General features: G+C 33.3%; 1 protein-coding gene across 1 annotated transcript; it reads left to right on the plus strand.

Moving 5' to 3' along the window:
- The first annotated feature begins 708 nt into the window (after window positions 1–708).
- LOC110814134 (metal ion-binding protein) lies at window positions 709–22,230 on the plus strand. The gene is made up of 19 exons (XM_088219493.1): window positions 709–1,310; window positions 1,717–1,848; window positions 5,527–5,598; window positions 5,995–6,065; window positions 6,188–6,287; window positions 6,384–6,482; window positions 7,696–7,822; window positions 11,780–11,913; window positions 11,996–12,055; window positions 12,250–12,485; window positions 13,826–14,255; window positions 15,845–16,168; window positions 16,290–16,925; window positions 17,042–17,215; window positions 18,665–18,895; window positions 18,974–19,257; window positions 20,318–20,602; window positions 20,781–20,903; window positions 21,688–22,230. The coding sequence occupies exons 1-19, from the start codon at window positions 1,161–1,163 to the stop codon at window positions 21,818–21,820; spliced, it is 3,801 nt and encodes a 1,266-aa protein (XP_088075619.1). The 5' UTR covers window positions 709–1,160; the 3' UTR covers window positions 21,821–22,230.
- The last annotated feature ends 4,001 nt before the right edge of the window (window positions 22,231–26,231 follow it).

A 26,231-nucleotide genomic window follows, 5' to 3' on the forward strand; every position in this document is an offset into this window, starting at 1 on the left:
TTTTCCTTTTTCGATAATCTTGGGTTTGGTGGAGAAGAATAAAAATTAATTATAAAAATAATGCCATTGATTTACTTGTTAAATTGATACATCATATTTATTTATGTCTTATAATAAAATTTCATATTTAAAAGATATTAAAGGAAATATTCATAGATGTAACCGTGTGAATGAAACTAAATTTGACTTCTCTTCCTTGAATAATAAAAAGAAACTCTTCACATATTTCCCTTTCCCATATAATATCTTTTCTTCTTGGATGTGATCTTATCTACTCCATTAAATACAATTTGTTGTCATTCATGAAACTATTTTTATACACTCAACAACAATTATTATTATCCCTTTATAATTACTAAAAATTATTTATACATATACATATAAAATTAATTTAAAAAAAAAAAAAATCAAAGGTGCTGACGAGTTATCCAATGAAGCACGCGACCCAGTAGGGTGTCAAGTCATCCATGTACAAATCTAAATATTTTTTAATTATACAAATATATTACTAATTACTTTATTTACTGTTAAATTTGTTATTATTATTATTTTTACAAAAAAATTTAATAAAATAATACATTTTTAAATAAAACTTAAAAGAAGAGATATATAATAACCATTATTTATGCAAGGAGTGATTAGTAGTATTATGCTTGGCATTTAATTACTTCCCCAAAGTATAAATTAATTACCAGTGTTGAGCAAATCCCTCTCCCTCAACACCCAATAAATACCCTCCTCACCCTTGTTTGTTTGCTGGTCAGCTTTTCTTTTTCCTTCTTTGTATTTGTTCTTCTGTTTGGTCCATTTCCTTTCTGCTACACCGGAAATTTCTTTTCCTACTTTGGTATTTGTTCTCTTCCTGTGAGCGCTAGTGGAATTTCTTTCCCTTGTACTGGTTTTTAGTACTACAGAATTCATGCATTCTTGTGGGATAAAACCATTGGACTTGCGGCATTTTGGACTGGCGAATATCCCCTAAAATAACTAGAGAGAGGTTTTAACAAGAGTCATTTGCAAATAATTATGGGAAATTAGAGAAGTAATTGGATTCTTCAACTCCTTGGGCGGAAAGTATTCTGAATTTTGTGCGTAAAGAGTAAAGTTAAGTGTTCCGGTCAGAGAGAGAGAGAGAGAGAGAGAGAGAGATTAAATGATCCATGTCGATACCAAAGGAGCCAGAGCAGGTGATGAAGATGAGAGGTGGATCAGTGCTGGGTAAAAAGACTATTCTCAAGAGCGACCATTTCCCTGGCTGTCAAAACAAGCGCTTGTTTCCTCACATCGATGGGGCTCCCAATTACCGCCAGGTTCTTTTCTTTCTTCCTCTCCTTCCTCGTCGTTTTCCTCTTTTCGTGTGTATTGATCAAATGTTTTTTCTCTGATTTGAAATTTCTTGCTCGCCCAAACTTAACTCAAATCTGTGCCTTGCATTTAGCTTGTGACTCGGGTTAAACGACAGTTTCTCAATTGTTTTTTTCTGTCTAATTCTCATTTCTTGTATTTATAATCGACGATACCTCTTGCAGTGCATTTCCAAACCAATTGTTGGTTTGAACTACTGAATAGCGAAATGCAAGTGAAAGATATGATGTTAGCATATGTGATTTATCTTACTCTGTTTCTACTTATCAGTGAATACAACATTGACTTCACTGATTTTTTGTGTCAGCAATCCTCTTCTTATTTGTTTCCCTTCTGTGGTTGCTTCAATAGGCTGACTCATTGCGTGTCCACGGTGTGGCTATTCCAACAGTGGTTGGAATTCATAACGTACTGAAGCACATTGGGGCTCAAAAAGATGGGAAACGAACCCAAGTTCTTTGGATTAATCTCCGTGAGGAACCGGTAAGATATTTGTCTCCTTGCAACTTCTTAAGCTCTCATATAGTTAATGCTTGGCTTTTGCACAATTAAGAAAAAACAAATGCATTTAAAGTATCATATGTTTATTTGTGTATATTTGTGCCATGGAGAATGCTCTTTGCATTATATTGTAATGAACTGAGATCAAGTTTACAATTGTTTATGGGATTGTTTAAGGACATTTTAGAAGATCTAAAAAAAGGAAACACAGTGTTGGTAATTTTAGATAAACAACAAACGGCTTATAGGAATGGTAGTTGGCTTTGACAGTTGAAATTTGGGCAGTATTAATTACTCAATTTCTAATTATAAAATTACAAATTCACCACAGGCTCATCTTGTCACTCAAAAGTGCTAATTGTTGCTGTTTTCGAGGTTTTTGGGCCACAAATATATGCTACACTTTTCTCTGTAACACCTAGGATGTGGGATGTTAAACTAATTTGCCTATATGCATTTATTCCTGCTTGCCTAGAAGATTCATGCTCCCAATTTCACGTTGCAATTATTAGATTCTAGATATTGGGATTTGAGGGTTGTGATTCCTGGCTCAAGTTATATGGCCTCTTCATCTCTTGTTGTCTAGAATAATTCATTATGTGGCTTTTGGCCACCCATTTCATGTTTGCTTCAAATATGTTGCCTTAATAAAGGACATGAAGTCCCTGGCAGCCTTCCAAGAACACAGATAGATCACTTGTTTAACTCTGTTGGACCATATATAACATCTTTTTTTAGAATTTTCTTTTAATGGGATGAAGATATTAGACCTTGAACTTTGAGAAAAGAAAAGATACTAATCTTGCAATCATGTTTGTCTTGCTTGGATCTTTTGGCAGACAAAGATTGATTTATAGGAAAGAGAGAAAAGAAAACTTAATAACTAGTCATGTTTTTCAAAATGCATTGGTGCTATATTCTTCTTACCCTTATCCTGCTGATTTAAGAAGAAAACTAAATGGGCTTAGATGATGTGTAAATTATATCTCCTAATTTCATTTGCTTGACATACCCACCCAATTGAGGTAGCATTACCTCTGTGGATGTTCCATTCATTTCTATCCTGAGAGTCCCTTCTAAATAAACTATTCGTCTATTCTGTGGTCCCTGACAGTTAACTTGGAATGTCTATGTGATATAACTGATATAGTTACTGCTGGTGTCAGTGCTGATGACATGATGTTCTTTGACTTGCTATAAGTCAAAGATGAAATTCTTTATACCACGATAATATTCTTTCTGCATTTTATATATAGGAGCATATCACCCATGCAATTTGGTATGAAACATGTGATTATTTTTATTATTTAATTGTGAGCGTGCGAACAACAAAGAGTTTAATATCATATGTTGTTAGAATCCCACATGAAACCTGGATGGCAATTTACGATCTATGAAAATAATTCTCCTATTTTATATAATTAACTGTTAATTAGTTGTTTTGTGGAAATTTTGAATGGCAAAATAGTGGTCTTGTGTTGATATTTGTTGTTACAGAATAATAGAATGCTTCCATGTCCCTATCTAGTCCGTTTTGTATCCTTAAACTTCCATGTCCCTATCTAGTCCGTTTTCTATCCTTAAATTTCCTTTCTTTCCACAGCCTTGAATCCACGTAAATATCCATGTACTATAAATAACAATGGTAATGGCAATACGCGCTATAATAGTTTAATAGCATGGTACCAGAGGCTAGTTCGTTTACGAGGATTCGTGGTTTATGGGCACACCATGCTTTTGCAGTACCACGTATTAATTTCTCCAATAAACATGGACCTTTTCTTGCTCAAAGGAATAAGAGCAATTGTCCAAAAAACCGTACTGGATTATTTTGCCAAAACAAAAAAGTTGGTTATATTTATGAGCCTTAGAGCTTGTTACTCGAGTAAAGCCTAGTTGCCTCTAAAAGATGTTTGTCATAAGTTTTCTACTTCCTCGGAGCCAGGGCTAGTGGGCCCCAAAAAAAGTTCATGACAAGTTAGTTTGTGAGAATTTGCTTATTATTCATTGAACTTGATGGGAAATTGAAGTTTGTGGTTGTTTTTCAACTGAAGGTTGATCATTCGTTAAGGTCATCATTGTTCTTTGTGTGTTTCAATGGTTTAACTATAAGTTGAACCTTAATGGAGCTTGTCATTGTTCATTCCATTGTTCATTATATGGAATCTGAGGATCAAAGATTACATGTAGAACCCCACATATATATTTAGCATAGATAACTTAGAACTTTAAACAAATTATTTCTACCAAACTCACAATTAACTTGCAATTGAGAACTTGAGTGATTGGGATGAAAGAAACAAGAATGAATAAACGCTACAAGATAACTTAATAAGTTAATTCAATTCTTGATGTAACAAGAAGAATAAGAATTCTCACTTGTCAAAGTTCTACCAAAGATAATGAAATTCATTCAATAATCAAAGTCTATCATATTACATTGAAAGGGAGATATTTATATTTTAAAACATTTGGATTCTACCAACAGTTCATAATTAGATGATATAGGAAAATATGAATAAAATTTCATTATCTAGAAAATAACCTAGGAAAATATAGTACTAAATGTTCTAGGGAAACATGGTATTCAATAATTTAGGGGAACATTATATTTAATGACCTTGGTAAAACATGGTATTAAATGATTTAGGAAACTATAGTACTAAATAACATAGGAAAAGATGATATTAAATAATCTACGGAAATATAATATTAAATGACATAGGGAAACATGGTATTAAATGACCTAAGAAAACATAAACAAAATTTAATTATCTAGAAAATGACCAAAATGATCATAAACATTCATTCTAAATTACACACTTGGACAAAATTAATGATTTTCTTTGTCTCATTTGATTCTTTAAACAGTCCACATGCGCTAAGTTTTTGTTGTATCTATCTTTGTACTAAGTCTTAAAATGTATGTTTTAGTTTCTTGGCTTAAAATCTTGTGATTGGACCAATTGGCATAGTAATCTCTTCTTCATGCTTCTCTTTGTGTGATCTACTCGGCCTTTTGAACCCATGTCTGGACCCGTTCAATTCTTTGATCACTCACCTTGTTTTTCAAGTGAAGGTTGATCATTCCTTAAGGTCATCGTTATTATATTATGGTGTTCCATTGATGGTTTAATTGCAAGTTGAACCTTAGTTGAGCTTGTCATTGTCATTGTTCATTCAATTGTTTTTCGATTCTTTGTTCATTCACCCTGTTGAGCTTGTTATGAATAGTGGTTCATGGAAGTCATCAAGATACAAGTTGCTGTAATTATTTCTGTTGTACTATAGTTTCTTTTAAGAGATTTATTTGCTTTATTTTATTTGTAACAAGCTTTGAGCTTATGTAATCTCCAGCTTGAGGGGATTGTTGGAGAATAAAAGAACATTTTTTTATGTGGTTAGTTTTCTAGTCTTAGGTTTTATGCTCTAGTTTCCATAAATTCGCATTTGCTATTTCTCCAGTATGACAATAAATACTATAGTAATAAGTTATCAACTGTTATGAATATGTTTTAATGGGAAATAAGATCAAAATTTATGCATAATAACTACAAAATTTATGCATAATAACTACACATGATAACTTGTATTTGACAATTTTATGCACAACTACTTGGATTTTCCAGTTTATATATTACCTCTTCATGCTTGAAACAGGTGGTATACATCAATGGACGTCCATTTGTTTTGCGTGATGTGGAGAGGCCCTTCTCCAACCTTGAATACACGGTAGCAAACTTCATCACATTCATTTGTTGACTTCTTGATGTTATCTCTGTTTTCTTGCTCTAATACTCTTTGTTGATACAGGAAATCTTCTAGTTAAGAAACTGGTCATCTTAGTATTTGTATCTTATTGCTGAAATATGACACTATATCTTTTCACTATGAATGCATATGTTCGGGAGTTTGTTTATGGAGCATATAGCTGTTCGTCTAAAACAATTTTCTTGTCATTATGGGCCTCTCATCAAAATTCAATTTTAAGGATGATTCAGTGGATTCAACATATGTAATGTATGCATGTCATGTGTGCAGACACATGTATACATATGCATTCAACATAGGTCGACAATGACCAGTATTATAATTTGTTTTGAAATTTCAATCTTTTGTCTTGATTAGGGAATCAATCGGGCTCGGGTTGAACAGATGGAAGGTCGACTGAAAGAAGATATTCTTATAGAGGCTGCAAGGTATTTCCTCTGGTTGCATGCTGGCATATTTCTCTAGGACCTAGAAATATTCCAAATTGGTTTTACCATTCACGACTTTTTTTGCATGATAGCGAATTTTATTTGCATAATTGACATAGCAGATATGGAAATAAGATCCTTGTCACTGATGAACTGCCAGATGGTCAGATGGTGGACCAATGGGAACCAGTATCTTGTGATTCTTTGAAGACGCCACTTGAGGTATAGGAATCATTTTCTTATTTCTGATAAGCATCATTAAGCCATCAATTTTCAATTGATTATCTTTATCTCTTCTCTTTTTGGTTTGAGGTATAGGTTTATGAAGAACTGCAATTGGAAGGTTACCTTGTTGATTATGAACGTGTACCTATAACCGATGAAAAATCACCAAAGGAGCTGGATTTTGATATTTTGGTGAGTATGATATTAAGTGCTGAATCAGCGGAAAATACTTATTCGTCAAAAGCATCTTCCCAAACCTCTCTCTTCTTACCCACTCTCTACCATTGTGTTCTTAGGTAGAAAATATCCTGAGAAACATGGATCTTTAAAAATAAGAATTGAAATCTTTATTTTTTCTCTTATTGCAGAGTCGTGCGGCTCTCTTCCATTTTAAAGTACAATGATATACTAAAAAATAAACAAATCAAGCAATCAATGACACTTAGTTAATTACAAAATATACACTGTGAAATCAATCACTTATTTTCTGCTACTAAATGTCAATCACAATCCCATTGTATCCGGGATTTTCACAAAAATTTTTGTCATTAAATATCAATCATAATCCTTTAACATATGAGATTTCCACACTTCCCCCCCAAATTGGATTGTAGATATCGATCGTATACAACTTGCAAAAAAACTGTCAAAATTCTGTCAAAGAAGACCTTTGGTGAGGATGTCTGTGATATGATCTTTTGTAGGCATATTAATCATGCAGATAATACCTTTTTCTATATTTTTAATAAAATGTCATCCACATGCTTAGTCTATCATGTTGTACAGGGTTGAGTGAGATACTGATGATCATTTTATTATTATTATTTTTAAATAAAAAGTATGATATAATTTATTAGTTTACAAGCACTACGGGGGTGCTAACTCATGTCCGCAAATATTTACATGTAAATTAGGATATCAATAAGGTCCATTAAATAAAGAGGATGATGTATAACTAAAAAATCAAGAGTTTGAAACCATCTATCTCTAAGCCTATCAAAATCATGATCCACCCTCTCAAAGGCTCTCCTATTTCTCTCTTTTCACACCACTCAAAATATAGTAAGGGGAATGAGACCTACATGTCTCTTCCGACCACTAATACCCTTTCAAACCCAAATCTTATCCCTTATCAAACCAACATTCACCTAACTAATCCCCGGTAACCTGTAAGTCATAATTCATAATTTATACGCGAACATACACCAAGTAGGACGTGATTATAGGACTCCGTATCCCTTTTGCACAGAAAAAAACCGTTCACCATAATATTTCTCCTTCTCATCAATTTGTTGATAGTTAGGATATTTGGGCCAAGGTTAGCACATCAATAGTCTTTGCATTTGAACTTTTGGGTGATAATACTTTTGATATTGATTTTATCTGCACTTCTTTACCTTTTCAGGTTCAGAAAATTTCTCAAGCTGACATAAATACTGAGATAATTTTTAATTGTCAAATGGGACGTGGACGAACTACAACGGGGATGGTGATTGCAACTTTGGTTTATCTTGACCGGATTGGTGCTTCAGGTAGCATGATTACTTTCTCTTGTCAAATTTTGTTGTTCAAAAGTGCTAATTTTCATTATTTCTGGGTTTTGAATGTGCTTTTCACCATTATCAACTTTAAGAAGACTTGCTTGAGAAATGAGTTGCTTGGATTGAATATTTTGTTTTCCAAATTTTCATCTTTGTAGAGTGCTTCATGAAATCTTATATAAATGAATATTTATTCTAAGTAATGAAAAATGTATTTCTTTTCTAAGAGGTAAATCATGTTCTTTTGTGCATACATTACAATAAGTAATCAATGGTCTTGATAGATGACCCACCAAGAGAGTGGAGAAATTTGCTCCAGATCAGCAATAACCCGTGTCCTAGGTTCCTACACATTCACTTTTCTTCTTGTTCTAGATTAAATAACAAAAAGTTTGAAAACCTAAAAAGCAAGGAATCTCTACTTGGACTGCTAGATTTCTTATCATTTTTCTAAAAACTTCTCACATACTTATAGGTGAGCCACTAGTTGAATTCATGCATATGAGTGGTGACTAGATTTAGTGTTACATGTAGGAGGCATAGACCTATAGGCTGAACTTTTTTCAGTCATACATGTACCTAGATAATATCAATATGCATAATGCTGTTATTATAATTCTATAAATCTGTATATGACCGCAGACAGAATAATCAGTAATTAAAATGAATTTTACATAAATCAGATCATTTTCAAATAATTTGCCACTTGGTTTAAATTATCCATCCTGGTGGTAGGTTCAGCATCTAGGAAGTCATTTGCATTTGTACAAGTACCTTTACACAGTGCAAACCCACCATAGTTTCTGAACTAATTTGGCAACCCTGAACTTCAATAATCTAGCTCCAAGGGGATAATCTGGGAACTTGTAAATCATACTTTATTCTAAGTGGATGAGAACTCAAAATTCATGCTAAAAACAAGACTGTCACATGAAAGCACATTCCATTTAGAGGTCTCTGTCCATATACAGCAAGCTCTTTTATTTATCTGTGCTCAGTTCCAAGTTTTTACTTAGTGCTGTCTTCTAATCTCATTTGATGTTTCTAGCTTCAAGTCTTAGGTCTATTGAGAGTGTGCCCTGTCACACATAACCATTCAAGTTCATAGGGTTATTAATAGAATAATCTCATCCTCAAAACACTAGGAAGTCATCTATTTGAAACAGGAGAAAGAATATCATAAAAGATGGATTTAACTATCATTTCAAACAAAGAGCATTTTTGTTGAACTAGCTAATGCCGAGTGAACTATAAACTTCAATAGTTTAGGATTCTGCTAAATGCAACCTAGCTTACTGAGTCCCTCTCCTTTGCTGTCAATAAAATTAAATCTTGTTTGAGACCCTTAGATAGAAGATATACTAAAGTTTTCCTTAATTTCATAAGCATGCCTCAAGCTTATCGATTCAGAAATTCTATTGTAGATCTCATTATATGCTGCTGAATTGTAGCTTGATTGTCATAGAAAATTGTAACAGTTATCATATTTTTATCCTATAATAGGACATCAAAACACAAATTTCACAATATTCCCATACCTCTTCAGCAGAGAACAAAGCTAGAAAGTTTGATTGTATGGAAGAATGTGTACTACAAGTTTGCTATATAGGTCCAAGGAATAACACAAGGAAACTTTATATTGATTGTTTTTCCATCTACTAGTGATGGATTACGTGTAGCTGCACCATTCTTCCTTACACAAGGAAAATTTCTGTAGTCCAACCAATAGTTGAAAGTACCTTTAAGATATCTTTTAACAAAAAAATATTTTTAAGATATCTAAGAAAGTAGGTGCAGCTCAATTGTGAATTTCTATAATTATTAGTGAATTTGACTTTTGGTCCTCATAAAGTTATGTGAGGCATGATATAATGATCAAATACACAGCAGTCCAAATAAATTGAGGTCATTTCAGCTGTGAAATGGTTTCTTTATGGTTTACCAATTTATACCCTAATGTGAAGTGTAGAAGCTGGAGAACTTCCATAATTTCTGAGAATTTTCTCAAGGTAGGTTGATTGAGTTAGTATGATAACACCATCATCCAACCTTCTAATTTCAATTCAAAGCAATCAACTCATCCCTGATCTTTGAACTTTATGGAAAAAACTTGCTAGTGATCTTTACCACTCCATGTTAGTGCCGACTAATATCACACTACCCATGTGTGGACAAGATAACTCCAAAACTCACCTAGCATGAGGAAACAAAGCTTCAACATTGATTTTCTCATAATCATCAGTAAGCATGATGTTTCTGAACCTCTGGTGCCATTTCTTCATGTCTACTCGATTTGATGAATTTGTTAACCTTATTGATCATTTTCTGGGAAAATAATCCTCTGGTTGTTGCAATCATGTTTCTCATTAAGATCACCTTTAGGAAAAGCAATTGTAAGATCCTTTTGATGAATGAAAAGAGATATTGTAAAGTAGCCAAAGCAATCATGAGTGCAATAGTAGTATTCCTTGCAAGGCAGTGCATGGATGTGAAAGTAATAAGGTCCCTAGTTTTGGTAGCGGCCTTTTGTAGCAAGTCTGGTTTTATACTCAAAACCTTTACAAAGACCGATTTACAACCTTGGATTTTGCACCCTTATAGTAAATAAATCAAAATGCATGTAGTATTGAAACAATGGAATGCATTTCATCATCAATTGGTTCCGTCAAGAAAACAGTTTCTTTTGAAGCTCATTGCTTTGAGGAAGTGGTAGGATCACCCTCCTTATGGTAGATATCTTCCACCCCATACTATTTGAGTTTTGTCATTTAGAGGAAATCTATCCTCCATGAAGCAGCATGGTTCATCCAATAATAAAGTGACAGGGAGCTGGAGATCCCAAACTCAAAAATCTGTAATCTTTGCTGATCAATGAAATACCAAATAAAAGCACAACTAGCTCCACCAGGATTCAGCATTGGTTTTCTATAAATTTGGTATGATCATAAACAAGATAGACCAATACAAAAGATGGAGCTAGACCATTAATATAGTGGGAACAATGGTAAAAATGTTTGAGTCATAAATAATAACTTTTGAATTTATAAAAAAATATTAAGAAACTTATGGAAAATTTTATTGTTTTTCATATTTCTTAAATTTCTCTTTCAAAAAAAGTTTGTATATCACAAGTTAATATATAAAATTTGGTTATGAAACCACTTTTTTCTTTTTGTTTTTTGTATTAAATGAGTTATAAACATAAGGTATGTAAGTCAAAATAATATTATTTAATTTTCAAAAAATATATGATTATTAATAAAGGAACTTATAACAGAACTGGGGAAAAAAAATGCCTATGAAACTCTAGCATTGAGAGCAAATAATAAACTTCTTTGGGGCAAAGACAATTCAGCTGGCAAACTTGGAGCAAACAATTGGTATTAACCTATTAAGGATTGCAGTGCAAACAAAAACCTTAGCCTCAAAGAGAGCAAAAACCTTCAGGAAGTATTGATCAAAGACATCATTTTAAATGCTAGGCTTTTGGGTTAGAAAAGCAAAGAAAGATTTGCAACTAAGAATAGACAAAATTCTAAAGACCAAACTCTATGATTAGGACCCAAAGAAACAATGACAGATTCAACAAGTTTAACCAAAGAAAGCATCAACACCTTCAAAAAGTGAGCTTCCATCTTTTGTTGGGAAATGATAATCATATCTAAAAAACCTGAATCTGTATTGGTCATCTAGCTTTGAGGTTGGTAGCACTTATTTTCATCGATTAGTGCAAAACCATAAGGAAATGGGATCAAACCAAGTTAAATTGGACCACAAAGAGATCAAGAGTTGCTTGATCTTGTGTGCAACAGGAGGCTCCAGCTATCTTCACGTTGTATAATTTGTATATTATTGTCATTATCCTTATATACATACATATTTATTTTGTTTCAAATGGTTTAGAAATAAATTACTGATTTTGTGTATAAATCTGTTCGCATAATACAGGTATTCCAAGAAGCAATTCTATTGGCCGAGTTTTCGACTCTGGTTCTGTTGTTGCTGATAATTTGCCAAACTCTGAGGAGGCAATTCGCAGGGGAGAATATGCAGTTATAAGAAGCTTGATTCGAGTTTTAGAGGTACTTATTAATAGCTTATCTTGCCCTCGTTTGAACATTTTCCTTTACTTAGACTTTCTGTTAATTAAAGGCATGCCTTTAGGGTGGTGTTGAAGGCAAAAGACAAGTAGATAAAGTGATTGACAAGTGTGCCTCGATGCAGGTATGGCTCTCTTAGACTCCTAGTTCATTTGGATTAATTTTTGTGTTCTTGATCTAATTTTATGCAAATTTAACTGAGTTTATAAAGCTTTGCTCATTGATAAAGACGTCTTTTCTGAGAAAAAGATTTAACATTTATTTTTTTAAGTTTTGGCATTGCTAGCATTGATGTTTAATTTTTTAATTGGCTTGCAGAACCTAAGGGAAGCAATTGCAGCTTACCGGAATAGTATTTTGCGTCAGCCAGATGAAATGAAAAGGGAGGCAGCACTCTCATATTTTGTGGAGTACTTGGAAAGATATTACTTCCTTATATGCTTTGCTGTCTATATCCATTCAGAGAGAGCAGCCCTCCATCCTAGTTCATTTGGTAATAGCAGTTTTGCTGATTGGATGCGCGCAAGGCCAGAGCTGTACAGCATTCTTCGCAGGTATTTATGTGCGCATGCAGTTATTTTATTTGTGAATGTATGGTTGGTATTTTCATTAGTACAACTGTCTAACATATTGAAAGAAATATGTGAATTGCATCTGCACGTGTATTGGTATCAGGATTAGTAATCTGTCAAACACATTGAATCAGCAAAAATGTTAATTTATATGGTTGAACACTGACTAAGTAAAATACATCAACGTAAATTAAGTTGCTGATTTGAAAAGAAAACATAACTAAGCTGTGGACAATTGTAAAGAGTTTATCTTGTTTAGATATGTAAAGCAATCCAAGAAGGTCGCTGTACTCCTATCAAAACGAACAAGGTTGGGTACCTTATGATGGTGCCTTTTTTCTTTGCCGGATATGGATGATTACCTATTGAGATTGTTTTAATTGCAGATTGCTTGGTGAACTAGACTCAGGTTCAGCCACATGATTTTGGTTTCCCCACCATCTAGGAACAGGCTGGCTCTTTCTTGTTTGTGTTTTCTTCCTTTGTTTTTGAATTCCATGATTCTTGGGAAGAAGCATTCCACTAGTTGATGTGTATATTATGGCATTTGTTGGCTGCAAAATTTAATGTGATTTTTCTTATCAACGAGGAAGAAGGAAGAGAAAAATCTTATAGAACTGAGTTCCAAAACATAGTAATTCTATTTATTATATTAAAAAAATTACTATTAAATATTATATCTAATAAAACGAAAAGTAAGGTTGTTCTATTCCACAAAAGAACCAACAAGAGACCCACCCTCAAGCACCATACCTTTAATCGTCTATCCTAATCATGATTTTCCTACCCCTAGAGGGACAGGTCCTCTTTGGGGCCAGTTGTGATCAAAGGGGGATTTTGAACACCTACCACAATGGTTCTCAGTCCCATGCTCTAAACCTCCAAGCTACAGGCCCCACTCCGACCTTTACTAGATATGTTCTTCCAATAAATGGGTTTCCATCCCCGAAGCTACAGGTCCCACATTATTTCTACTAGATATTTACAGAGACAACCTTAAAATAAGTATCTTTCCTCTCTTCGGATATTTCAGATTAAGAATATTTGGTGCCTTCCTTTCTACGCGAAACCATGTATTTGAGGTGTGAAATGGTAGAGTTTATTATCAATTTGTGACTACGATCCTATGAAATCATGTTGCAACTACTCAACTATTGATTGATATCTGTCCATAATTCGAAATTTTTTATGGTGTGGAATACTTGATTTTCAATAGTGTGGAGTACTTGATTCTGAAGATAACTATCTTTGTTGGTACTCAAAAAGATATATTAGATGACATTGAAGGAAGTGATCATTTATGTAGTTTACTCTTTCTGCAGGTTGCTCAGGAGAGACCCAATGGGTGCACTTGGATATGTAACACTGAAGCCATCTTTGATGAAGCTTGCTGAATCTGCTGATGGCCGCCCTCATGAAGTGGGTGTAGTTGCTGCTCTGAGGAATGGAGAGGTTCTCGGAAGTCAAACTGTTCTAAAGAGTGATCACTGTCCTGGTTGCCAAAACTTAAGTTTATCAGAAAGAGTGGAGGGTGCACCTAATTTCAGAGAAGTTCCTGGGTTTCCTGTCTATGGAGTTGCCAATCCAACCATTGATGGAATACGTTCTGTTATTTGTAGGATTGGTGGCTCTAAGGGTGGTCGCCCAGTTTTTTGGCACAATATGAGAGAAGAACCTGTTATCTACATCAATGGAAAACCATTTGTGCTGCGTGAAGTTGAAAGGCCATTCAAAAACATGAGAGAGTACACGGTAAATTTTCTTTTTCCTTAATATTTTAGAAAAATAATATCCATGTCAATTTGGCCATATACGATTTGCAGTGCCATCTCGCCTGATATTGTTATTTTATATTGTTCATGTTGGGTTTTCTTTTTCCAATATCTGTGCTTCATTAACCCCTTTACTTTTTTAGCTTTTCAATTTACTATTAACTACTAGTATTAATATTATTATTATTTTAAAATTTTTCTTAGCAATACCTTTACCTAATTATATAATACTGCACCAAGTAAAAGAAAAATGTTATCAGATATGTTAACTCTTCGTGTTAGTCACCAGCATGATATCACAATACTCATTTTCCATCTTAATTTAGGATGCATTTGGTGGACATTTAGGACATAACAAAATAACAAAGTATAGGATTAAACAGAGTGACAATGTCATGTATTTGGTATATGAGTTTGGACGGAGTAAGTGTTATTTCTAACTAATATACTCTTTTGATGATTAGTGCCTGATTTTCTTGCTTTTTCTGATGGTTTACAAAAATTGTAACATTTTAAATTATAAAAGTAATTTTAATTAATAGTTAAATTTACAAGGAATATACATGGACAAATTAAGACACACCACAATTTTTTAAACTTATTAATATTCAAATGATTTGAGGTGAGTATCAAATTTAATAAATTAATTTTATTTTAAAAGAAATTATCAAATTATTAAATTTCAGTAAATGATAGACATAATTAGAAAAATTGATTAAAACAAAAATTATCAAATTAAAGTATTATAAGAAAATAAAATATTAGAATTAGACTTTTTTGGCACAACCATTTCAGTTTTAAAACGTTAACTATAATAATAAACCATTTTAAAAATGTCACCAAAATGGCCAAATAACTATAATACCGTAAATAATTATGATGCTTGTTTGAAAATCTGAAAAGAGAAACAAGGGTATTTTTGAAATTTTACAAAATCAGGTATACATCTTTTGATGAAATAAATTAGTTCTACCATTTTGAAGGAAGAAATTTTGTTCATGATTTGACAGGTTATGTCCTTTCCACATCTCTTTTTTTTTTTTTTTTCAATCAACAAATGAAAGACTGGAGTCTTTTGTGAAATCTAATCTTGTCATTTTATGGTTATGAACTGAGGCATAGGCATGGCAACAGTGTGTCCATAAACAGATGAAGAAAACAGCACGAAATACTTCAGAAGAAAAATCATGTCAAGACATTGTTCCATAAACAGAATTTTATTTTTTTATTTTACTAAATTAATTGGAACCACAGAGGGATTGTGTGGATGTGTACTTCGCCACCTGCTTTTGGATCATCATGTTCATGCTGCACAATGTGCGTAATAGCATGTTATGGACTATGGTCTTGAGATCTATTAACCTGTTGTGAAAACAGCTCAACAAGTCCTTCTAAACTGGGACATACACATGGCAAGGCCACAGCATATGATGCATTTTGTCCATTATGTATGAATTGTTCTTCTCTTCTACCAATAGACTCCCTCCCACGCCTGGAGGAAAATTGATATTTAATGATGTTATGTCTGACTTTGTCTTTTATATTAAGTACTTCCATAACCTTCTTCAGGGGATTGGTCGTGAAAGAGTGGAAAAAATGGAAGCTCGTCTAAAAGAAGATATTCTGAGAGAAGCAGAAAGCTATGGGGGTGCAATAATGGTCATTCATGAAACAGATGATGGGCAGATATTTGATGCATGGGAACATGTGAATTCTGATTCTGTTCAGACCCCTCTTGAGGTTTTTAAATGCTTAGAAGCTGAGGGTTTTTCCATTAAATATGCACGCGTGCCAATCACTGATGGTAAGGCTCCCAAAAGTTCTGATTTTGACACATTGGCGATGAATATCTCTTCTGCTTCCAAGGATACTGCTTTTGTGTTCAATTGCCAGGTTGAGGCTTTCGTTCTTTTTCCTGTCTTTTTTGTTAATTAATGTCCATTAACTGTCTGTCTGCTTTGTCATTTTGTCTTCCTTTTAAAAGTTCTTTTTCATTGAATTTTGATGCTCACAGATGGGTATAGGAAGAACGACCACTGGCACTGTAATGGCTTGCCTGGTAAAACTTCGTATTGAATATGGGAGACCTATCAAAGTTCTACTTGACTATGCAATTCATCAAGAGGTGGATGATGGTACCTCAAGTGGTGAAGAAACTGGATGTAATGTCACCACAAGTCCAGAGGAAACTAGAGATAGTGACACCACATCTACCTCCAGTATCACAAAAGTGAGAACTGAAAAGGAGCAAGGTCGTGCTTTTGGCATAGATGACATCTTGTTGTTGTGGAAGATTACAAGGTTATTTGAAAATGGTGCGGAATGCCGTGAAGCACTGGATGCAGTTATTGATAGGTGCTCTGCACTACAGAATATACGGAAAGCAGTCCTGCAGTACAGGAAGGTATTCAACCAGCAACATGTTGAGCCGAGGGTGAGGAGTGCAGCACTGAACCGTGGTGCTGAGTATCTGGAGCGATACTTCCGTTTAATTGCTTTTGCAGCCTATCTTGGAAGTGAGGCATTTGATGGGTTCTGTGGACAAGGTGGATCTAAGATGACATTCAAGAATTGGTTGCATCAAAGACCTGAGGTTCAGGCTATGAAATGGAGCATAAGATTAAGGCCTGGGCGATTTTTCACCGTCCCTGTATGTCTGCACCCCTTCTTTGGTTATGGGACCCAAACACTTCACTAACAAAATCCTTTTGTTTATTCTCTTACTTGGATTGGTTTGAATTACTAAATTTTGATTTTGGAATGCAGGAGGAATTAAGAGCACCCCATGAATCCCAACATGGAGATGCAGTGATGGAATCAATTGTCAAGGAGCGTAATGGCTCTGTTTTGGGAAAAGGATCTATACTTAAGATGTATTTCTTTCCTGGTCAGAGAACATCCAACCACATGCAAATTCATGGTGCACCTCATGTATATAAGGTACTCTCAACAAAGATGGTAGTTTTTCTTAGAGGTATCATTCTCTAGGCTTCAGTATCTAACATGTTAGATATTTTTCAGCAAGGAGAAAAGTTGTTTTGATAACAAGGTACCAATTGTTTTAGGCTGGTATTACTTATGATTCCATTTAGTTACAGAATGTTAAATTACCAAAGAAGGTATACAGATAAAAATATAAAATGTGATAACTTAATTCTATATTTCTAATATAAAATAATTAAATATTTAAATAAACATTTTATAAATATATAAAAACAATAAAATAAAGGAAATGTTCTGCAAGTCATGGGACTACTATGGTCATAGATTCATACTGGTTGTCGTTATAACCATCTCCAGTTGGATATCCCAGTTAGCTCAGGTCACAACTTATGACCACGTATGAACGAATACTTGTTTATTGGCTAAGCTGCACCAATGGTCAAGACTGGGTTCCAGCAAGTTGTCTGCAATTGTTACCAGATGTTGGTGGTGATCAGTGGCAGTGATGGAAGCCGCTGACTGGTTTGGTGGTGAGTGGTAGTTTTGGGTGATTGAACTTTAAAAAAGTTTTTTTTTGTAAAGGAATTTAAGTAGTTTAGTTTAAATTGAATAGAGATGTGGTAAGTAGTGGTATTTGTTTAGGGTGATGTTTAAGTTAAAGCTAAGAAGCTAAGCAGAAACAAATGGACCCTAGGAGTGATAGATTATATACTACCAATGGAGATAATTCCTCAGTGTATTTAATTGCTAACGTTGTTCCTATCTGATATTCATAGATTTTCTTTTTAGTACAGAGATATGACTTTCAGACATTATTGTGTATCCAATAAAGATGGGAAAATTATATACAAAATAGATCTTTTATAGTCTTGATAAGCAGCTTGACATTTAACTTGAACTGTCAGGATGTAATTGTTTTGATGAGTTTTCTTGTTTCTGGAGAACTTTTATGCTTGAAAATGAAAAGCACTAGTTCTTATAGCCCTTATAGTGCCTGGTCTTACAAGCTGCCTCACTAACTGAAAATTTTCATTTTGTTGGATGAAAGCTGGTTGTTAGATTTTTGCTTTATGCAATTTGCCTGTCTAGCCCTGTTAGCTGCAAGCAGTTTATTAAATAGTTTGCTGAATTGCTCGAAAGTGGTTCCTATGTTTTATCATTATTCGAACTTATATTTATATCTGCCAATAGGGTAAGTTCAAAGGGTGTATCCTTGATCATGATGGTGTACCAAGATTTTTCATGATCATTTAATGATAGGCAAACACTTGCATTCTATTTGTTAAATGGAATAATTCTATCTGTTAGTGTACTGGGATAGCAAAATCATGAATATAGGCATGCAAAGACACATTTAGACATACAAATTTCCATGAAAAGCTTATTTCTTGTTGCTTAAGAAGTATACAAATGCACGACATTTAGGCAGCAATTTAATTGTTTCAGGTTGACAAATTTCCTGTATATAGCATGGCAACACCAACTATTGCTGGTGCAAAGGAGATGCTTGCGTATTTAGGTGCCAAGCCCAAAGGAGAAGGTTCTGTTGCTACGAGAGTGGTGGTAACTGATCTGAGAGAAGAAGCAGTTGTTTATATTAATGGCACTCCGTTTGTCCTAAGGGAGCTGAATAAACCTGTTGATACACTCAAGCATGTTGGAATCACTGGACCAGTGGTAGGTTATCCTTTATGTATCCTCATTTAGTGGAAGTTATACTGAGTTAAGTAAAGTTCTTTGACACTTCTTATGCAGGTGGAACACATGGAAGCGCGACTAAAAGAGGATATACTATCTGAGGTCAAACAATCAGGTGGTCGAATGCTTCTACACCGTGAAGAATATAGCCCGGCATCAAAACAGTCCAGTGTGATAGGATACTGGGAAAATATTTTTGCAGATAATGTGAAGACACCTGCTGAAGTATATGCTGCTCTGAAAGATGAGGGTTACAATATAACATACAGGAGGATACCCTTAACTAGAGAGAGAGAGGCTTTGGCTTCTGATGTTGATGCTATCCAATACTGTAAAGATGAGTAAGTACTATCCTCTCCAATATTACTGATTAGGAATTAACAAGAAAAAGGAAAAGATAACTGTAATTGCTAACTTATATCTTTGTCCAATGACTTCTCTTCCGGTTTTGAGTGCCTCAGGTTATATAGTGATTTATTTCCTTTTCGCCATTTCTGTCCAAATGTTAGTAGACCAGCAGGAATAGCTAATTGTGAACTTGGCACAATGTTTATTTGGCTGCACAACATTTTCAGTCACCTCCCCTTCCCCAAAAGAGAACATTTATTTACACCAGAGGACTGACCACATGTTAAGTTTCCCTAGCATAACTTCTAGTTGAAGGTCTGGATGGCAGTAAGGTTCCATTAAGAGAAGACCATTTGGTTTCTTTAAGGGCTTTTAAGAGAGAACAAACATTGAATTTTTCGAAGAAACTCACTTTTCTTAGGAGGAATCTTTCTTATCTTGTTCAGATTTACTTTGCATTTATAAAGAAATTATGTAGATTGTTTCAAGGAAGTCAGGCAGCTTCTTTTTAGTAGTAGCCAACTTTCGCTATCTACTGGACAGACTTTTACAACTGCCATGACCCTCATAACCGTAAAATTCATATGGAACTGAGAAAAACTGAACCAAAGAAAACAGAATAATCTGATCTGCAGACTGCAGTTTCCTCCATTGAATCTAACTCAGCCATTCCTTCCTGATTGGCCATGTCGCTTTCTTTTCTATACATGAACATTATCGCGCTAATAACATCATAGGTCATCAGTTTCCTCCAAAACAAGATTTATGTACATTTGACTGTTTAAAATTTTGAATATTCAGAGTTATATGTTTTGTCCTTTTTCAGCCTTAACATGTCTTAAAAAATGGTGCTGAACCTCTTGAGTGTTTGACTCAAATTTAAATATGTTTCCTTTTTCCATTTTCTGGCAAGATGTTAATTTTTCCTTTATTCAATATGAGTGCTGAATAATACTTGATTTAGTGGGTAGCATTATATGTGATCTTCCTTTTTGAAAATTATACTTCATTGCAGAAATTTTGATGGATAAGCAATGTTACTTTTGTCTGTAGCTCTGCAGGAAGTTACCTTTTTGTCTCACACACTGGGTTTGGAGGAGTTTCGTATGCGATGACAATTATTTGTCTAGCTCTTAAAGTGGGAGCAGAAATTACACCGGAGATTCCGAAATCATTTGTCAATATATATCCATATTCTGCAGCTGAAAGTGACCTGCCTTCTCGAGTTTCTGATGAAGAAGCACTCAAGATGGGTGATTATCGTGAAATTCTAAACCTTACAAGAGTTCTTGTGCATGGTCCAAAGAGCAAAGTGGATGTTGACACTGTTATTGAATGGTATTTCTTTTTCAGTTCTTCTTCAATCTAAGACAGGGCATCACTTTATTATATTGAAATTTTGATAAATGATATTCCCTTATCTGGAGTGGAGAAGGAAAAAATAACATTCTTTGAGGCTTCTAGTGATTGACACATCTTATATGGTGGTGCTGAATCTTTTCCTATATGTTAATAGGTGTGCAGGTGCTGGCCATCTACGAGATGATATTCTTTACTACAGTAAGGAACTTGAAAAGCATGCAAGTAGCAATTGTGAGGACCGTACACACCTCATGGATATGGGTGTAAAAGCTTTAAGGTTAGTTTGGTGCATCGTAGAAATTAAATTCCCTTGCTGATAATGGAATCTCGCCCCAGTTCTATATTACCAGTACTAATGACTAAAATCTTCTGCCCAATGTTTCTCCTTGATTTTCTGTGGCATTAGATCCTTGTGGTTATGTTAGGAAGATTGAAATCTTTTAGTGCAAGGAATGCCTGGCTTTCTTGATGATGATTCAACTAATGATTGTGATTTGTAGATCTCCTTCTTTTTATGTGCAGTATGTCTTAACATTTGCATATAGTCCTGCACTCTCTCAGAGGTGGTTTCCTCATGCATTGCACACATGTTAATCACGTGAATTGTACAGCATGCTCATTATTTAATGACATAATTTGGAATACTGCACATCATGGTGTTCTCTTACGTTTTCAGTTGATAATGGTACTAACTTTTAAAGCCATGTGGATTTTGGGAATTATGTCACGTAATTTACTGAAGCTACAAACTTTCCCTTCGAGCTGATGTCCCTTTCTGATGCAAAGTATTTGTTCAAATGCCATGGGTGTTATATGTAAAATTGGAAGTCTGATTTCATGTTTTGATCTCTTTGTCTCATCTTATGAAGCCTATGGATCTTTACCTTTTTAGATTTGCTCACTTTCATGTTTTTTAAGGAGCTGATTACATGGACTTTTGGCCATAAAGCCCATTTACATGCAAATAGATAGACTAAAAACTAGTAGATTTACATGTTTCTTAAGAGACAGAAAGCAAGCACTATTCTCCAATGTGTAATTGATTTCTTGACCATCTACAGGCGGTACTTTTTCCTTATCACATTCAGGTCCTATCTCTACTGCACTTCCCCAGGTGAGACAAGATTTGCTTCATGGATGGATGCAAGGCCAGAACTTGGTCATCTGTGTAATAACCTTAGGATAGACAAATAGTTCGAAGCATATATAGCAAATTCTTCTATATATAGATATAATCTATGTACAGCCAGTTGTTGGTTGTAGTTTTCTTCCATCAATAGCCATCTTCTGCTTCCTCCCTTCCTCTTCAATGCATGCTTGACAGGGTAACTAGAGTGTAGAATTTGGTGACAGGAAAGCCTTTAGTTGGTGTTCACAATCTGCAATTTCAATGTTTGGAATCTGAGCTCAGCCCAAAATTCCGAGCATCAGTATCTCAATTTCAAATGTTTTTGCTAGATTGCTTATTCTTAGACATTGTATAGTTAGTGAAAACAGAATTGAAATATGTAAATTTTCTGTAATTATAGAATTGTACAACTCTCTCCCATTTTATAGTACAATAGTTTACCAAAAAAGTGAAATAAATCAAGTAATTGACTGCATCTAATTTATTACAAAATATACACCTAATTAATTAATTAAATCAATAAATAATTTTCTGGTATTAAATATGAATCACAATCTCATACATTTGGGATTTCTATAATGATTTTTTGCTATTCGATATCAGTTACAATTCTCTAAGATAATGAATTTTCACACTTTCCTTTGAGTTGGATTATAGATATAGATCAATCTAACTCGTGGAGGAAACTGTCAAAACCTTGTGAGGAAGACCTTAGTGACAATATTTGCAATTTGCTCTTTGGTAAGTACATATTTTATGCAGATAATACTTTTTTCAAATTTTTTTATAATAAATATCAATCCACTTTTACATATTTGGTCATATCATGTTGTATATGATTGAGTAAAATATTGATGGTGACTTTGGTTTCACTTCTACTTGCAACTCCTCTAAAGTAGTTTTAGTTGGAGTCCTTCATAAATTTCTTGTGCCACTACTCTAAATTTTGCTTTATTATTATTTTTTGCCACCATATTTTATTTCTTACTCATCCATGTAGCTAAGTTCTCCTATGCATATGTGCAATATTCGAAAGTAGACATTCTATCTTTTGTTGAACATACATAATCCACATCTATAAACACTTTTATTTTCCTAGTTATTCTTGAAGAATAAGCCCTTTCTTGAAGAGTCTTTAAGATATTTGACAATATTATAAACAACAGCTAAATGAGTTTCTGATGATGATGCATGTGTTGACTAAGTACACTTACTACAAAAATAATATTTAGTCGAGCATATGATATCTTATTTTGCCGACTAATATATGATACTTTCATATTTTAATTAGTCCTATATACTCGGTTTATATTCCAATATACCAGTTTCAATCAAAAGATCGTATATATTATTTTCACTGAGAAATAGTTATCATTCTCTTTGATCTGATAAACTCCATCCTTTATAAATATTGCATTAGTCCTAGGTCTTTGATCTGTGACCAATATTTTTTTTAATATCTTAATATATTATGAAGCATCACCTATAAGAATTATGTTATTTATATAAATGATAAGGATTTTTTTCCTCCACTTTTAGACTCTCGAAAGAAAAAAATGTGATAAGATTGCCCTTATTGATACCTTTGTCCTTTTATCACTTTAATAAACTTATTAAACCATGTTATTGGTGATTGTTTGAACCCGTATAGAGATTCCTTCAATTTATATACTTGATATCTTTTTGTATCAAAAGTATGTAGCATTGTCATGTACATTTCTTCTTCTAAATTGTCATTAAGAAATGCATTATTAATATCCAACTGCTTAAATAAGCAGTTTAGATTGACTGCCAAAGATATAAGAACCCAAATTGAGTTTAGTTTTGCCACGGTGCAAATTTTTTTCTATAATCTTCATAAGTTTGAGTAGATCTTTTTGCAATCAGTCGAGTTTTATATCATTCAATCTAATCAACTCTATATTGCAATGTAAACACTCATTTGTAGCCAACAAACTTTGCCTTTATGCAATGTTTTTATTTCCTCTGTTGCAATATTTTTTTCAAGTCTTATATCTTTTCCATGATTGCCTCTCTCCACTTAGGAATCTACAATACTTCGTATATCTTTTAGAATTCTTGTCCTCAAAAAATTAGTGATAAAGGTACCATATCTTGTAAATAAAGTATCATGGGACATGTATTTTGAGTAAGAATAAAGAGTATATGATTGAGTTATTTTTTTAAGAGCAATATGAAAACTCAAATAGCAGACTTATTAGGTGATAAAAAATTACTTGAATCAACAAACTCATTAGGTGATAAAAAATTATTTGAATCAACAAACTCATTAGGTGATAAAAAAGTATTTAAACCAACATAATCAAGATGATAAAAGATTACTTACTACTTATTCTAGATCAAAAGACTCATGATTAGTCAGAGTTATCATTAATCTTGATTTTTTTAATGCTTCAGGTAAAATTCTCATTGTACTTTATCTTTAGTCTTCGTGAGTAAACTAATATCTTTTTTCTCATTTGTTGTTTTAAATCTCTCTCTAAGCTTAAATTTCCTTCTATAAATGACATATAATAATTGGATAAAGTGATCAGTAGAGATGGATAAGAAAGATTAAAGTTCAAATAACACCAATCTTTATTCAAAGTTTCTCCTTGAATATTGGTGTCTCGAAAATAAGAAGTGTTTTAAAGCATATAATATCAAGATTGACAAATATTTGATCAGTAGATGGATAATAGGATTTATAGCCTTTTATTGCATAGTGAGTGTCCAATGAAGAGAAATTTATGCGCTTTTGATCCAATTTGTCATAATAGGAAAAATGATCGTATGAACAAATGCGAATTGCACAATAAAATACTTCGAGATGACTTATGCCAAGACAAGAGGTAGGAAAAATTATTGGAATTTTTAAAAAGAAGTTTTGAACGAGAGAACTAGGTTAAACATTCAAATAATGACATGTATAAAGGTTAAAATGGTGTCTGCTTAAAATGTTTTTAGCACATTCATAGTGATTATTAGGGCACAAACAACCACTAACAGATGTCGATTTTTTCGTTCGATGACTCCACTTTGTCATAGAATATTAACACATAAACTTTGATAAATAATTAGATTTTTTCAATGGTAGTCACTAAAAATAGAATTGAAATACTCTATGCAATTATTAGTACATAGAATTTTGTATATGTGTTTGAAACTTGGGGTGAATCATTGAATGAAAATTGATGAATATTGAATGAACATTTGTTTTTTTTTTAGCAAGTACACCTAATATACTTGAGTGCGATCATCTAAGAAAAAAATAAACCATTTTATTATGTGTTTGATCAGGAGTACAAGAAGGTATTTGCAGATCACTATGAATCATGAAAAAAGGTTTGGATTGTTCGTATTCTGATTCTAGATATGGTGCTCGATGGTGTTTTACAAGTTCACACCCTTCATATTGAAATTCAAAATTCTCTTCATTGAAAAAAAAAACGAAAAAACTACATTTAAAAGACTGAAAATTTACATGATCATTCTATAATGCCATAACATAATTTAATTTTTCCTATAAATAGAAGCATAACTAGAAGTTAAAAATTTACTTTGGTTACTCGCTTCAATTTCTTCAAAATAATAGAGTTATTTATATTCCTTAACATTGTCGATCAACTTCCCTAACGATATGTCTTGTAAAATATAATAAGGTAGAATGAATACAACAAAACTTTAGTCTTTTGCCAACTAAGTGACAAATAATAAATTGCACAATAATTTTGAGACATAAAAAATGAATTCTCAGATCAGAGAGTATGAGATTCGAATATTCTCTTTTCAAACGACTGAAGAAAGTGAATTATCTATATTTTTAACGTTCAAATTTGCAGGACATGGTTAAGAAACACCAGGATCAATTGTCCTAGAACTTTTTCTTCTAAAAATAATGCTCCATGCCTTAAATTACCTCTATGAGCATGATCCCATGAAAATATGCGTAGGGGAGGATTAACTTGATATTTGAAAATTAGAAAAGAGCTTAACATGTTGTTGCCATTATCAAAAGTTTTTCCATTGAACTTCTCTATAGTGAGTTAATCGATTTTTGCCATTATCAAAAGTTTTTTCCATTGAATTTCGTTATAATGAGTTAGAGCGAATAGCTTTTTGACGTGTTCAAATTCATGATTGAGTACACACCTTATTCTTCAAAGAGAATTAACCATTTATTGACGGTTTCTAATATTGAGAGTTGGGTCAGTTCTGATACTATAAATTTTATTATTAAATATTTATAGTACAAGAGCGTATCAAAAAAGAAAAAAAATAAAACAATTTAACTGCAACATAATTAATTACAAAATATACATAAATGTATTTAATTAGTGAAATTAATCACTAATAAATATCCTCATAATAGTTATTTAGCATTAAATATTAATTACAATTTTCACAATTAGGTATTCTATTCGGACGTAGAATTGGAGGGAGCTCAAAATATCTTCTCAATTGCTTGATTGTTTG

Source organism: Carica papaya, chromosome 5, assembly GCF_054855325.1.
Source record: "Carica papaya isolate Zhongbai chromosome 5, ASM5485532v1, whole genome shotgun sequence".
Lineage (NCBI taxonomy): Eukaryota > Viridiplantae > Streptophyta > Magnoliopsida > Brassicales > Caricaceae > Carica > Carica papaya.

Coding starts and splice junctions, on each gene's coding strand:
- LOC110814134 (XM_088219493.1), top strand. CDS start 1,161: ATGTCGATACCAAAGGAGCCAGAGCAGGTGATGAAGATGAGAGGTGGA. Junction 17,216..18,664: donor GTGCACCTCATGTATATAAG/GTACTCTCAACA, acceptor TAATTGTTTCAG/GTTGACAAATTTCCTGTATA. Junction 19,258..20,317: donor ATCCAATACTGTAAAGATGA/GTAAGTACTATC, acceptor TTTTGTCTGTAG/CTCTGCAGGAAGTTACCTTT.